At 38.5% G+C, this 16,396-nt stretch overlaps 1 protein-coding gene across 3 annotated transcripts in view; it reads right to left on the bottom strand.

Annotated features, from left to right (window-relative positions):
• The window catches only part of Rabgap1 (RAB GTPase activating protein 1), a 114,953-nt gene that overhangs the window by 74,510 nt on the left and 24,047 nt on the right, over positions 1–16,396 (bottom strand). For 2 of the 3 annotated variants that reach the window (XM_021193476.1, XM_021193477.2), the window contains exons 2-6: positions 14,907–15,106; positions 12,266–12,485; positions 10,973–11,177; positions 9,060–9,234; positions 97–254 (exon numbers count right to left, since the gene is read on the bottom strand). In XM_021193476.1, the coding sequence (XP_021049135.1) occupies positions 97–254; positions 9,060–9,234; positions 10,973–11,177; positions 12,266–12,485; positions 14,907–15,056 (908 nt within the window). In that variant the 5' untranslated portion in view covers positions 15,057–15,106. The remainder of the gene's footprint in view (positions 1–96; positions 255–9,059; positions 9,235–10,972; positions 11,178–12,265; positions 12,486–14,906; positions 15,107–16,396) is intronic. The other variant, XM_029536946.1, reaches the window with a different exon arrangement.

Here is a 16,396-nt window from a genome sequence, read left to right as displayed (position 1 = left end):
TAAGTATCAAATATATCTAGTCTGACCTAGTTTCTTCTGTACCACAAATAATAGTGTACTAAAATTAAGCAAAATAAGTAATTTGAGATGGTCTACCTAAAATAACCTTTACCATCATCTTCTTTTATTTCTAAAGACACAGAGAAGGTAAAGATGTCGCTGTCAGGAGTCTGTGGTGCAGCAGTGGATGAGAGTGGGGTCTGCTTGGCAGAGCGGCGGAAGGCGGTGGCAAAACTGTAAAGTATCCGGCTCACCTATAAGCAGACATGTCAGGAAATTGGCTGTTATCAATAAGACAGAAACACTCTCCCGCCAGTGACTCACAAAAGCGTTTGCTGCTAGACTTCCTTTACATGAAATAAGCAAAATCAACTTTTTGGGATACAGCTCAGAACAGTAGTTGTTTTGTGTATGGGGGGGAGGGAAGGGGTAGCAAAAGGGATCATTCTTGAATGCTAGGCATGCTCTCTCTCTTAATCTGGGCAATGGTAGAAAGTCATGCAGGCTGCCACTTTATACAGGGTCCTTTTGGGTTCAATGAGATGATGTAGCAAGTGAAGGCTTTCTGAGCAAGCCTGGTGACTGGACCTGGATCCCAGAAACTCCATAGGGAAGGAGAGGACCAATGCCAAGTTGTTAACAGAACTGCACACCCCTACTCCCTGTATCCTGTACAAAAACATGCAATCTTAATAAATACATAAAAATAAATACAAAGTACTTTATTAGGGGTAAATGTTTATTTACTTGGAGAAAGTAATCACTTGTCTTTCCCTTAAGAGATTTTTTTTTTCAGTTAAAATTACCTAATTTGTTAGGTTTCCAAAATAAAACCATCAAAGAGGGATTTAAAAAAAAAAATAACAGAAATAGTTAATATTAGAAACCTAGACCTGGAGGAAGGTCAACTCCCAGGTACTCTAACATGCCCAGGATCACAGGTGAAGAGGCCACAACATCTGCCCCAATACCCGGAGTAACTGGTCCCATAGGATCCAGAGACATAGGAACCCCCGTCAGGCCAGTGGCATGGGTTCCTTCCAGTCTGAACCTGTACCTGGAGCAGACCAGGGGTGCTGGCTCTGCACCCACACCTATAACACCCAGAGGGAGCCCAAGCTCTGAAACGCCCCAGATCACAGGATCAGAGAGGAAGCTAGACTCCCAGGAGATTGAATACACTCAGAATCACTGGAACTCTGACATACTCAAGAGCATAGTTAAGGTCAAAACATCTTTCCCCAAACCTAGCGTAACTGGGACACCCCCCCTCCCCCCCACACACACAAGGAACCAGGGAAAGATAAATCACACACCCAGCCAGAGGCACGGGTTCCTTCCAGCTTCCACCTATGACCGGAGCAGACCCAGGGCTCTTGCTCCACACCCACCCCTGCAGCACCCAGAGAAAGCTTGACTACCAGGAGCTCTGACATAAGAGGTTCTCAGGAGCTTGGTCACATCATGATTTCAGGATCCCAGAGGCAGATTGACTCCCAGGAGTTCTGACACACCCAGGATCACAGGAGAGGCAGGCTCTAGTCAGAGACAGCAAGGGCAGATAAGACTAGAGATAACCAGATGGCGATAGGCAAGTGCAAAAAACATAAGCAACCAAATGGCGATAGGCAAGTGCAAAAAACATACGCAACAAAAAAAACCAATGCTACCTAGCATCATCAGAACCCAGTTCTCCCACCATCGCAAGGCCTGGATACCCCAACACACCAGCAAAGCAAGATTCGCATCTAAAATCACTTCTCATGATGATGATAGAGGACTTTAAGGACATAAATAACTCACTTAAAGAAATACAGGCGAACACAGGTAAACAGATTGAAGCCTTTAAAAAGAAAACACAAAATCCCTTAAAGAATTACAGGAGAACACAACCAAACAGGTGAAGGAATTGAACAAAACCATCCAGAATCTAAAAGTGGAAATACAAACAATAAAGAAGAATCACAAAGGGATACAAGCCTGGAGTCAGAAAACCTAGGAAAGAGATCAGGAGTCATAGATGCAAGCATCACCAACCGAATACAAGAGATAGAAGAGAGAATCTCAGGTGCAGAAGATACCATACAAAACAGTGACACAACAGTCAAAGAAAATGCAAAAATGCAAAAAACTCCTATCCCAAAACATCCAGGAAATCCAAGACACAATGAGAAGACCAAACCTAAGGATAGTAGGTAAAGAAGAGAATGAAAACTCCCAACTTAAAGGGCCAGTAAATATCTTCGACAAAACTATAGAAAACAACTTCCCTAACCTATAGAAAGAAATGCCATGAACATATGAGAAGCCTACACAACTCCAAATAGACTGGACCAGAAAAGAAATTCCTCCTGCCACATAATAATCAAAGCATCAAATGCACAAAACAAAGAAAGAATATTAAAAGCAGTAAGGGAAAAATGTTAAGTACCATATAAAGGCAGACCTATCAGAATTACACCCAATTTCTCACCAGAGACCCTGAAAACCTGAAGATCCTGGGCCGATGTTATACAGACCCTAAGAGAACACAAATGCCAACCCAGGCTACTATACCCAGCAAAACTCTAAATCACCATAGATGGAGAAAACAAGATATTACATGACAAGACCAAATTTACAGAATATCTTTCTACAAATCCAGTGCTACAAAGGATAATAGAAAACTCCAACATAAGGAGGGAAATTACTCCCTAGAAAAAGCAAGAAAGTAATCTTCTTTCAAAAAGCCCAAAAGAAGATAGCCACAAAAACATAATTTTACCTCTAATAACAAAAATAGTAGAAAGGAACAATCACTTTTCCTTAATATTTCTTAACATCAATGGATTCAATTCCCCATTAAAAAGACATAGACTTGTGAGTCAGATCTGGTATTGGGTGAGGAAAAAGGACTGAAGCCCTGAGGGCAAGAAGAAAGAATTGAAGCAGGCAACCTCAGGAAATAGGAGGTTGGAGGAACCCTCCAGAATGCACCAGAGACCTGAGAGGTAAGAGACTCTCAGGACTCAAAGGGAGGGACCTTAGATGAAATGCCTGACAGTAGGGAGAGCACACCTCCAGCAGGAAGGCAGGGCATCAAGAGAGGGATGGGGTTGCCATCCCATAGTCACATCTCTGACCCATAATTGTTCCTGTCTGAAAGAATTATAGGGATGGAAATAGAGAAGAGCCTGAGGAAAAGAAGGTTCAGCAACAGGCCCAAAGTGAGATCCACCTCAAGGGGGGGAGGGGTCTTAAGGCTTGACACTATTACTGAGGCTATGGAGCACTCACAAAAAGGGATCTATCATGACTGCCCTCTGAAAAACCAAAAAAGCAGCTTAAAGAGTCATGCAGATAGTTGTACCCAACCAAAAACAGAAGCAGCTGACTCCTGTTGTTGAATTAGGGAAGGCTGAAAGGAGCTGAGGAAAGGGCTAATCTGTAGGAGGACCAGCAGTCTCAATTAATCTGGACCCCTGAGATCTTTCAAACACTGAACCACCAAACAAACAGCATACACCAGCTGATAGGAGGCTTGCAACACACATACAGTAGAGGACTTCTGGGTCTGTGTTCATTCAGAGACGATGCACCTAACCCTCAAGAGACTGGAGGCCCCTGGGAGTTTAGAGGTCATGTGGAGTGGGGGTGGAGGCATCCACATGGAGACAGGGTGGAGTTGGGAGGAGGTGTGGGATGTGGAGCAGATGGGGGTGGGGTGGGGAATGGAATATGGAATGTAGAAAAAAAATTAAAAATAAAATAAACTTTAAAAAAAAAATAGAATGTTACTAAAAAAAAAGACATAGACTAACAGACCGGATATGTAAAGAGGATCCAGCATTTTGCTGCATGCAGGAAATGCACCTCAGTGACAAAGACAGACACTACCTTAGAGTAAAAGGCTAAAAAACAATTTCCCCAGCCTGGTCTACATAGTGAGTTCCAGGACAGCCAGGGCTATACAGAGAAACCCTGTCTCGAAAAACCAAAAAAAAAAAAAAAAAAAAAAAACCCAAAAAACAAAAAACAATTTTCCAAGCATATGGTCCCAGGAAACAATCTGGAGAGGGAGGAGGGTTAAAAAAAGAAAAAAAAGAAAAAAAGAAAAACCATCTGAAGTAGCCATTCTAATATTGAATAAAATCGACTTTCAATCAAAAGTTATCAAAAAAGATAAGGAAGAACACTTCCTTTCTTTGAAGGACTCTTCAAACGAAAAAATCTACCAAGAAGAACTCTCAATTCTGGACATCTATGCTACAAATGCAAGGGTACACACGTTCACTTTACTAATGCTCAAAGCACACATTGCACCTCACACACTAACAGTGGGAGACTTCAACACCCCACTCTCATCAATGGACATATCATGGAAACAGAAACTAAACAGAGACACAGTGAAACTAACACAAGTTATGAACCGAATGGATTAAACACATATCTATAGAACATTTCATCCTATATAAAAGAATATATACTGTCTCTGAACCTTATAGTACCTTCTCCAAAACTGACCATATAATCAGTCACAAAACAGATCTCAACAGATACAATCAGTTTGAAATAATCACATGCACCCTATCAGACTGCCACAGACTAAGGCTGGTCTTGTATAACAACATGGAAGCTGAACAACACTCTACTCAATGATAACTTGTTCAAGGAAGAAACAAAGAAATTAAAGGCACTTTAGAATTTAATGAAAATGAAGACACAACATACCAAAACTTACTGAAAGCAGTGCTAAGAGGAAAACTCATAGCTCTGAGCGCCTCCACAAAGAAACTAGAGAGAGCATAAACTAGCAGCTTAACAGCACACCTAAAAGCTCTAGAATAAAAGGAAGCAGATTCACCCAAGAGGAGTAGATGGCAGGAAATAATCCAACTCATGGCAAAAATCAACCAACTAGAAACAAAAAAAAAAAAACCAACTCATAAATTATCCAAGTAGAAACAGTAAGAACCATAGAAAGAATCAACAAAACCAAGAACTGATTCAACAAGATAAGATATAAACCCTTAGACAGACTAACCAGAGGGCACAGAGACAGTATGGTAATTAATAAAATCAGAAATGAAAAGGGAGACATAACCACAGAAACTGAGAAAATTAAAAAAAATCATCAGATCCTATACTCAACAAAACTGGAAAATGGATGAAATGGTCAATTTTTCTAGACAGATACCAGGTACCAAAGTTAAATCAGGATCAGGTAAACCATCTAAACAGTCCCATAACCCCTAGAAATAGAAGCAGTCATTAAACGTCTCCCAACCGAAAAAAGCCCAGGACCAGATGGGTTTAGTACAGAATTTTACCAGACCTTCAGAGAAGACCTAATACCAATACTCTTCAAACTATTCCACAAAGTAGAAACAGAAGGAACACTATCCAATTTGTTCTATGAGGCCACACCTAAACTGCAAAAGACCCAACACAGAAAGAGAACTTCAGACCAATTTCCCTTATGAATATCGATACAAAAATACTCAATAAAATTCTCACAAACCCAATCCAAGAACACATCAAAATGATCATCCATCATGACCAAGTAGGCTTCATCCCAGGGATGCAGGGATGGTTCAATATATGGAAATCCATCAACATAATCCACTATATAAACAAACCCAAAGACAAAACCACATGATCATCTTATTATATGCTGAGAAAGAAAGCATTTGACAAAATTCAACACTCCTTCATGGTAAAAGTCTTGGAAAGATCAGGAATTCAAGGCCCATACTTAACATAGAAAAAGCAATATACACCAAACCAGTAGCCAACATCAAACTAAATGGAAAGAAATTTGAAGCAATCCCACTAAAATCAGGAACTAGACAAGGCTGCCTACTCTCTCCCTACCTGTTCAATATAGTACTTGAAGTCCTAGCCAAAGCAATTAAGACAACAAAAGGAGAGCAAAGGGATACAAACTGAAAAGGAAGAGGTCAAAACATCACTATTTGCAGATGATATGATAGTATACTTAAGTTACCCAAAAAATTCCAACAGAGAACTCCTAAACCTGATAAACAACTTTAGCAAAGTGGCTGGATATAAAATTAACTCAAATCAGTAGTCTTCCTCTACTCAAAGGACAAACAGGCCAAGAAAGAAATTAGGCAAAGGACACCTTTCACAATAGTCACAAATAATATAAAATACCTTGGTGTGACTCTAAGCAAGAAAGTGAAAGATCTGTATGACAAGAATTTCAAGTCTCTGAAGAAAGAGATCAAAGAAGATCTCAGAAGATGGAAAAATCTCCCATGCTCATAGATTGGCAAGATGAATACAGTAAAAATGGCCATCTTACCAGAAGCAATCTACAGATTCAATGTAATCCCCATCAAAATTCCACCTCAATTTTTTATCCAGTTAAAAAGAGCAATTTGCAAATTCATTTGGAATAGCAAAAAACCTAGGATAGCGAAAACCATTCTCAACAATAAATTTTGCGCAAATCAGCACCCATGACCTCATATGTACTACAGAACAATAGCAATAAAAACTATATGGTATTGGTACAGAGAAAGGCAGGTAGATCAATGGAATAGAATTGAAGATCCAGAAATGAATCCACACACCTATGGTCACTTTATTTTTGATAAAGGAGCTAAAACCATCCAGTGGAAAAAAGACAGCATTTTCAACAAATGGTGCTGGCACAACTGGCGGTTATCATGTAGAAGAATGCAAATTGATCCATTCTTATCTNCTTGTACAAAGCTCAAGTCCAAGTGGATCAAGGACCTCCACATAAAACCAGATACATTGAAACTAATAGAAGAGAAAATGGGGAAGAGCCTTGAACTCATGGGCAGAGGGGAAAGTTTCTTGAACAGAACACCAATGGCTTATGCTCTAACATCAACAATAGACAAATAGGACCTCATAAAATTCCAAAGCTTCTGTAAGGCAAAAGACACTGTCAATAGGACAAAACAGCAACCAACAGATTGGGAAAAGATCTTTACCAATCCTAAATCTGATAGCAGGCTAATATACATTACATATAAAGAAGTTAGACTCCAAATAACCCAATTAAAAAATGGGTTACAGAGCTAAAGAAAACATCCTCAACTGAGGAATATCAAATGGCTGAGAAGCACCTAAAGAAATATCCAACATCCTTTAGTCATCAGAGAAATGAAAATCAAAACAACCTTGAGATTCCACCTCACACCCGTCAGAATGGCTAAGATCAAAAACTCAGGTGATAGCAGATGCTGGCAAGGATGTGGAAAAAGAGGAACACTCCTCTTTTGCTGATGGAACTGTAAGCAGGTATAACCACTCTGGAAACCAGTCTGGCGGTTTTTCAGAGAACTGGACGTAGTATAATCTGAGGACACAGCTATACCACTCCTGGACATATACACAGAAGATGCTCCAACATATAACAAGCACACATGCTCCACTATGTTAATAGCAGCCTTATTTATAATAGCTAGAAGGTGGAAAGAACCCAGAAGTCCTTCAACAGAGTAATGGAAACAGACAATGTGGTACATTTACACAATTGAGTACTACTTAACTATTAAAACAATGACTTCATAAAATTCTTACACAAATGGATGGAACTAGAATATATCATCCTGAGTGAGGTAGCCCAATCACCCTGAGTGAGGTAACCCAATCACAAGAGAACATACATGGTTTGCACATAGAAGTGGATATTAGCCCAAAAGTTCAGAATACCCAAGATATTATTCACAGATCACATGAAGCTCAAGAAGAAGGAAGACCAAAGTGAGGATGCTTTAGTCCTTCTTAGAAGGGAGAACAAAATACTCACAGGAGCAAATACAGAGACAAAGTGTGAAGCAGAGACTAAAGGAAAGGCCATCCTGAGACTGCCCCATCTGGGGATCCATCCCATATATAGTCACTAAACCCAGCCACTGTTGTGGATGCCAACAAGTGCTGACAGGAGCCTGATATAGCTGTCTCCTAAGAGGCTCTGCTCTGACAAGTATAGAGGTGGGCGCTTGCAGCCAACCGTTCGACTGTGCACAGGGTCCCCAATGAAGAAGTCAGAGAAAGGACTGAAGGAGCTGAAGGGGTTTGCAACCCCATAGGAAGAACAACATTATCAACCAACCAGACCCCCAGAGCTTCCAGGGACCAAACCACCAACCAAAGCATATGGAGGGACCCATGGCTCCAGCTGCATATGTAGCAGAGGATGGCCTTGTCGGGCATCAATGGGAGAAGAGGCTCTTTGTCCTGTGAAGGCTCAATGCCCCAGTGTAGGAAAATGACAGGGTAGGAAGGTGGGAGTGGGTGGGTGAGGGGGGGAGTACCCTCATAGAAGCAGGGGGAGAGGGGATGTGATAGGGGGTTTGAGGAGGAGAAACTGGGAAAGGGGATAACATTTGAAATGCAAATAAAGAAAATATCCAATAAAAGAAAAAAATATATTAGAAAACTAACAAAAAATACTCCCTAAATGCTAGAATTTATGTAAATACACGTTAATAACCACATGTGGCTCTAACAAGTTTAGGACCTACTAATAACAAAACAACTTGCAAATGTCTCCCTGTTTGGATAAGGTTGTGAATCTATTCAACCAACTCATCACACCTACTGCAGCACTGTATGTACAAGTGCACGAGTGTGCTCACTAGTGCATGTGAACGTACACAGGTGTGCTCATTGGTGTGTATGTACATGGAGGTCAGAAGTTGCAATTGGGTGTCTTTACCTATTTTCTATTTTTTGAGGCAGCGTCTCTTACTGAACCTAGAACACTCTGTTTAGGCTACAATGGCTGCCCAGCAAGCCCCAGGATCTACCTATGCTGGGGTTATTGACATGTACTACCATGACTAGCTTTTTAGTGTGGGTGCTGGGAATAGTCTTCAGGTCCTCCTGTTTGTGAAGCAAGCATTTCACTCACTGAACCATCTATCTCCCTGTCTGTGGCACTCGTAGCAACAGAGATGGTCGTGAAATCTCATTTGCATTTCTCTCTTTTGAAGTCTGCCTGGTCTATGAAATCAGTGACAGGACATCCAGAGGTATACAGGGAATCATGTCTCAAAACAAAACAAAACACTTACAGCTTCTTGTATTTCACAGCGAAAGACATGAATCCTGAAGAGCTCTGCGTTGTAGTGACTTTCAGTGAATGCAAAACAGTCACTCTCAGGAGTCCCATCATGCCCTCTGACACAGAAGAGGATTTTGTAGATAGGGTAGTTTGCTATTTCAGTGTTTGTTTGAGGGTCTAAAAGTCTATCCAGACAAAAAAGGGAAGAGATTAATTATGAGCAACTTGTATTTGTAACAGGACTCAATTTATTATTACTTTTTACTATGTCATATACATAATATATATTATTATTTGTTATATTTATATTAGGATATTTGTCCAGACAGATGATTATATAAGTTACTTTTAGTATACTAGCCATGTTGATGTTGAATTGTGATACATAATTCATATGTGGATGTTGAGGTTATATCACATAATTCCATGATACTAAATCTAGACAGCTATATGTTTGGGACAGACATGTAGAAAGGTATTAATATCAGTATCAGCAAATCTGATTCTTTTTGTTTGGTTTTGGTTTTTATTTGAGACACAGTTTTTCTATGCAGTCCTGGCAATCTTGGAAATTATGCTGTAGACCAGGTTGGCCTCTGCTTTCCAACTGCTGGGATTAAGCTGCCACTGCCTGGCAGCAAATATATAATTTTTTTTAAAAGATTTATTTATTTATTATATGTAAGTACACTGTAGTTGTCTTCAGACACTCCAGAAGAAGGCGTCAGATCTTGTTACAGATGGTTATGAGCCACCATGTGGTTGCTGGGATTTGAACTCTGAACCTTCGGAAGAGTAGTCGGGTGCTCTTACCCACTGAGCCATCTCACCAGCCCAAAATATATAATTCTTATAGCCTACTACTAAATAAAGACAACATCAGTACATAAATTAAGACTACCCAAACAGACTAAGACCTTTGCATATGATTATCTTCTTAAAAGAATGTCCTGTTTGTAAAAGAACAAAAATAACAGTACATAATAAAGCAGAAAAACTGACCTTCAAAAACAACACATAAAATCTCAAAGGATGCTTATCAATGCAAATCAAAAGGACATCATCAAATACACGTGACCAGTACAATACTCTAGTCTCTCTTCAGACCATTGAAGATAGAACTATGAAAGGTCAAGAATACACTTTGTAAATGTATTGCAGGGCAAAGCTAACCATGGGGAAAGGTCCTGGCAGCCCTGTTAAAAGTGGAGGGACCCCAAGGAGCTCTAACTTATGCTGTACGAGCAAATGAGAGAATGTAAGACAGATATACCCAAAGAAATTTACTATTTACTTTCTTGGAACTTGCCAAGTAGGCTAGGCTGGCTGACCAGTGAGCCCTAGGGATCCATCTTTCTCTGCCTCTCCAGCACTGGGATTATAAGCAAGAGCCACAATGCTTTGAACTTATATTACCCTGTGAGATAAATAGCTGTGAGAACAGAGCTATTTCCTCAGCCTGTTTAAAGAGTACTGATGAGCTAAGATTTTTGACTGTGTTTATCAATAGGAAAGTAAAATTAAGAGGGTTTTTTTAAAAACTCATGTTATTTTGTTACTTTTCTGAAACATATTTCCTGTAATTATTTAGCAATTTTGTATTTAACTAGTTAGTAACAATCATCAAACTTAGTTATCTTTATTAGTTTGAATTAGTATAACCAATACTCATTTCCAGGACTTCTCTGGTCTCTGATTTCATTTCTCATTTTAAAAAATAAGGGGACATCCTTCATAGTCATTATAGATCCACTATTTCCAAGTCATTTAAATTTATAATATTTCATTGAGGACTGGGATATGGAGAACGAACAAATGAGCACTTTTCATGAGGGTTGCAATTCAAGAAGATACATGAGTATGGCATATACTATCTACCAGTGCTTCCTTGTGCAGCAGCACATCAACAGGGGCCACTCTTACCTCACAGTTCCTTCAGATACATTCGGCACTGAGAGGGTTACATCCAGAGAAATCTGACACTGACTTCTCAAGATGGACATCATCCTCAAGGCTTCCACTTCACTCCGGGGAGCATTTACTGAAGCGCAGCCTAAGTAAGTTAGTTTATTGAAAACCACACTATCCTCATCAGCCACTGGTGTAAAAGGACTTGATACTTCAGAATCTGAAAGAAACAAAAAAAAAACAATAGTATTGATATGAACAGCAAGTAAACACCTAAAAGACTTTTCAGGTTCAAAAATCAAGTACTAATTAAGGCAGTATGTTATATTCCAGGGGGCAAAAACATGTCCATGGGAGTCAGGCAACTCATACTAGAACTCTAATACCAAGATTTTTATAGATTGATGTTAATTCCAAACCCAAAATGTGACCTGAGAGTCAGATCTGACTCCTGATTAATACAATCTCCTCACTTGTTTTTGATTTTATAATTTACATTTAAACCAAATATACGTGTAGTATCCAAGTATTCTGAAAATGCTGATGTCTTCTGGTTGCAGTTACAATGTTTCCAATACACAGCTAGCTTCTTCATTACATCCTTTGCTTCCAAGTTAATAAGCTGTTCTTGCAGATGAGCTTTCCTAACTGTTCTGGCCTTTCTGCTCTGTACCCTCCCACTTCCACCTTGCTTTCTGAGAGGTTATGCCTGGAGCAAACATTTATTTTCTAACACCATAATCAAAATTCTTTCCTAGAAAACTTTGGTTGTTTCTGATTTTCTGAAACAAGGTTTTATACTAATGTTTGGATTTGAACTCATCAAAATTCCATTTCCTGGAAGACTCTTTAAGCCACCGGAAAAAAAGGATAGACTTCCTTCTCAGTATACTGTAACTACTGTTTTTAATTCTTTTTTTTTTTTTTTTAAGATTTATTTATTAATTATATGTAAGTACACTGTAACTGTCTTCAGACACTCCAGAAGAGGGTGTCAGATCTTGTTACAGATGGTTATGAGCCACCATGTGGTTGCTGGGATTTGAACTCTGGACCTTTGGAAGAGCAGTCGGGTGCTCTTACCCACTGCGCCATCTCACCAGCCCCTGTTTTTAATTCTTTGTTGTAATAGAAATACAGTTAAAGGAGAAATCAGAACGTCATATGCATCTGACAACATCTCAAATCTAGAACATGGAGCTTTAGAGAACTTATGATGGTTTTCATTCTGTTCTTGAATCTAGTACAGAAGACATAAGTATTAAAAACAATAATCTCAGATTACACAAGCAAGATAGTAATCCTAACCTCCTTGTTCAGGTTTCACTGGCAGGCTCATCTCTGGCTTCTGAAGCCCTACCAGAGGCACAGGATTAATGGTGGATGAAGCTGAGAGTTGATTAGAAAGAGGCCCATCTCCTTCACCATCCAGTTGTGACCTTTCCCCTGGCTGGTCATCCATGGGAGGATCCATCAGCACATCTGCTAGCTCTTTCTGAAGCTGCTGCTCACTTCCATTCCCTACAATCTAAGCACAAATACATGCAATCAGCAAAATGAGAGGCCAGCACTAATTTAAGTGGGTCCATGTTCTAAAGCAAAGTATCACCATTTCTTTTATTATAAGGATATCTTTAAATTTTTGTAAATGGATGATCTGCAACAAATAAAGGCTGTAGTTGTTGTTTTACATAAAAAGTACACAATGAATCTAAAAATAATGTTCAGAAATAGGTACCATACCAACATTAACATTGCCTGTTTAATAGCATTTCTTAAGGAAATGATCTTCCTTCTAAAAGTTAAAAGAAATGTCAACTACAGTAAAAATTTACATATATTTTATGACTACTCCAATAAATAAATCTCCTTTATTTTTGTGGAAGACTTATTTGATACAAATGGGTCTTCAAAGTGCTGAGACACATGAGTAAAGCTGACAATGTAGGACAGTCAGTCCTGAGAAATAAAAGCACTGTATTCCAATACTTTATCTTTTTCTGCTTTTTTGTTTCTTTTGTTTTTTACTAAGTTATACTTACTGTATCTTTTTCTGTTTTTTGTTTCTTTTGTTTTTTAATAAGTTATATCATGAGCTGTAATAGTTTATCATTAGTTGCTCATAAAAGGAAGTGAACAAATGCAAGTAAGACTGCTCAGTATTGAAAAACAAGCAACTGGTAACAAAACCAAGTATTGGTACTAGTTACGAAATACAAATAATAATAATGATTATAATAAATTTAGAAAAAAGTTAAAAGTGCAAGCTGCATTAGAGGACATTCTGAAGACTAAAATCACCAAAAATTTATGCTTATTATATACTTTTTAGTTCTGAAATTTTCAACTAGTTCTTCATTTCCTTATGGCTAGTTTTGCTTGAATGCTCATGGAGGACAAAAGAGGTTGGCAGAGTTCCTGAAATTAAAGCTCCAGACAGCTGTGAGTCACTAGGTCGGTGCTGGAAATCTAACCTGGATCCTCTGAAAGAGTAGCCAGTGCTCTCAACTACTAATCCATCTTTCAAGCCCTCCTTACTGATATTATCTGTAGTAGTTCATGTCACTGCAATGCATACATCTGTTCTATAAGCATGATGTTATATAATTTGTTGGTCATAGGAGAAAAGATTACTTTGAAACACTTCATTTGTTTTTGTTTTGTTTTGTCTGTGCAGCTCTGGTGTCCTGGAAACAGTGCAAGTTAGAGTCAATGGTCATTGACTAGAAGTTTCTATTGTCGGTTTTTTTTCAGTCTCAGTGTATGGATAATAATGTCTCACTTGTGTTTCTGTTTGGGGGATTTTGTTTGGTTGGACATTAGACACTGTAGACAAAATGTATGGACTAAGGATCATGATAAGCCCCTTCAAGACTTCTCATTGTTTACATTTGTTGGCAGTGAAGACACTGAGAACTGTTTTATGGCTCTCCAGTTGCCTAAGGCAAAACTGTGAGTCACTGCTCTGGAACAGAGGGGACAATGACCCTGCTGAACCCCATTTTCTTTCTATCTTATTAATTTTTCCCATACAGTACGTTTTAATACCATTTCTCCGTTCCTCCCTGGCCATCTTCTTGATTATGCTATAGAGAGCAGATATAATTTTTTTTTCTCTTAGTCAGGTAAGAGAGAAAGAACAAGATGGGGATGCTTAAAGTAAGAAATTCTTACCAGAGTTTCATGATTAAGACTTTTCATTTGTTGCATTTCTTTTCCAAGATCTCCAAAGACTTTAATACTCTTTTTTATTTTTGTTTTAATAATTGTCACCAGTGCTTCCTGGGAGTAGGTCATGCTGTTATGATGGAAGCTGCTCTCAGCAAAGTAGCTTTTTAAAATGTAAATTAGACCATGTTCCCATTCAAAACTCCCAAACTTTCTCCTTACATTTAGAACAAAGTTCAAGTTTGCTATCAAGCTCCAATAGAACCAAACATGCAAGAGGTTTGCAGGCCCTCAGATCATGCATGATGTTCCATGTTACTCTGCTGGAGCCTCTGCCCTCTTGGTGTAGGTCTGCTGCTGCCTTTGGAAAGCTTCCTGGTCTTCTACAGTTTTCTTCTTTTCATTCGGAACTCACCATAAATATCACCCCCCCCCTTCCTTCCAGTTCCTATTCTCTCCTTTGTTCCCTAAATCACTTTGTAGACCAGGCTGTCCTCAAACAAGAGATCTGCCTGCTTCTGCCTCCTGAGTACTGGGAAAAGGGAGCAATCCTAAAGTTTAAAAAGTTTATACCATAAGAGTTTTGGCAGGAGCTTTAAAAAATTTAAGAAGCTAATCAAAATAAAAATCCTTAAAAATAAAAGTAACTCATTAAGTATATGCAAAACTCAATACCACTGAAAAGTGTATCTATCAATTCTGTGTTCTCCCTAGTTTACTCTTTTATTTATTAGGTTGTGCACAGGGTTTAGCAAGGCACACTTTGGCTGTCAAAGTTTACCTTGAGTCCTGTCTTCTCATCATCACTCCCATTATTTGTAGATGGTGTCTCATCTCCTTGCCTGGAAACCAAGACAAAATCTTCACTATTAAGAGTAGACACTGAGTCTGAAGAGACACTGATTTTTCCAACAGAGGCCTTGTCATCCATAACTCAAGAATGAGGCTCAACTCATGAATGGTTAAATATTTTTTTAATGCCTGAAAAACAAAAACCATAAAGATTCATATAAAATGTCTGCCATATATTTAGTTATGCTCTATTCTTTAAAAAACAAAAACAAAAACAAAAACAAAAAACCCTTTCCATTCATTCTGATAAGGATATTATTCTGTGCTATGTAGGTCAAGATATTTCAGATTCCATATAATTAAAACACTCCCTTTACAATAACCCCACATATTTATAGGGCTGCCTTTGGCACATATCTCAACTCAGGTCTTGGCTTACAGAAGCAAAGACGAACTCAACAGTACTCTGGACTTTAATTTGTATTGCTTTACACATAAATGAAGTTAAAACACTTGGTTATTGTGAAAGTGTAATAACTATGTTTCCCTAGCATTATCAATACTAAAATTTAAAGTACTAGGATGGTATAGCAAACTGTATTTTACATTAATATATAAGAGATAAATTCATGAGAGAAAAAGCAGAAACTCTACAACTGGGAAATATAATCCATTAAAAATTGAATCTTCCTCTATCTTAATTTCTTAGAACTTGAATCAATAAAAATATTATAAAAAGAAATAGGTAAGCTCTATGTTCAACAATATCAATAAAGCTAAGTGTTCAACCTTTCCAACTTGTTTGTTTACACTTTGGAATTTTTAAGATTATCATTTTATTTGTGTATATATACATGTGTATAGACCAGAGGGCTTCAGATTCCCTGGAACTGAAGTTAATGATAATGGTTGTAAGCTAACATGTGCACACTGAGAACTGAATACTGATCCTCTCCAAAAGCAGTAAGTGCTCTTAACCACTGAGTCATCGCTCCAGCCTATGCTTTAAATTTTTAATTGAATATATACTAAGCACACATCATATGCCAAATACTATTTTCATTTCTAAGGCTTAACCTATCATCTAGAATTGCACCATTTCTAAATACTAAGCAGAAAAACAAACAAACACAAAAATCATCAATAATATTGAAAATAAGGAAACAGCAACCCCAAGGAAAATCACTTAACCAGTTAATGGCACTCGATATACATTCTGTTGTTTTTAAGTTATTCTTCTCCTGCTTAAAGAGTCAGAACTGAAGAATGTTGGTTCACGCCCTTAATCCTAGCACTCAGAAGGCAAAGGCAGGTGGATTTCTGTGACTTCAAGGTCAGCCTGATCTGCAAAGTGAGTTCTAGGACAGCAAAAGCTACATGTAGAAACCTCATTTTGAAAAATGGAACAAAATAAGAGAGAAAGAAAAGAGAAGAGAAGAGAAGAGGAGAGGAGAGGAGAGGAGAGGAGAGGAGAGGAGA

This window comes from Mus pahari, chromosome 3, assembly GCF_900095145.1.
Source record: "Mus pahari chromosome 3, PAHARI_EIJ_v1.1, whole genome shotgun sequence".
Classification (NCBI taxonomy): domain Eukaryota; kingdom Metazoa; phylum Chordata; class Mammalia; order Rodentia; family Muridae; genus Mus; species Mus pahari.
This window is presented reverse-complemented; position numbering and strand designations above follow the sequence as displayed.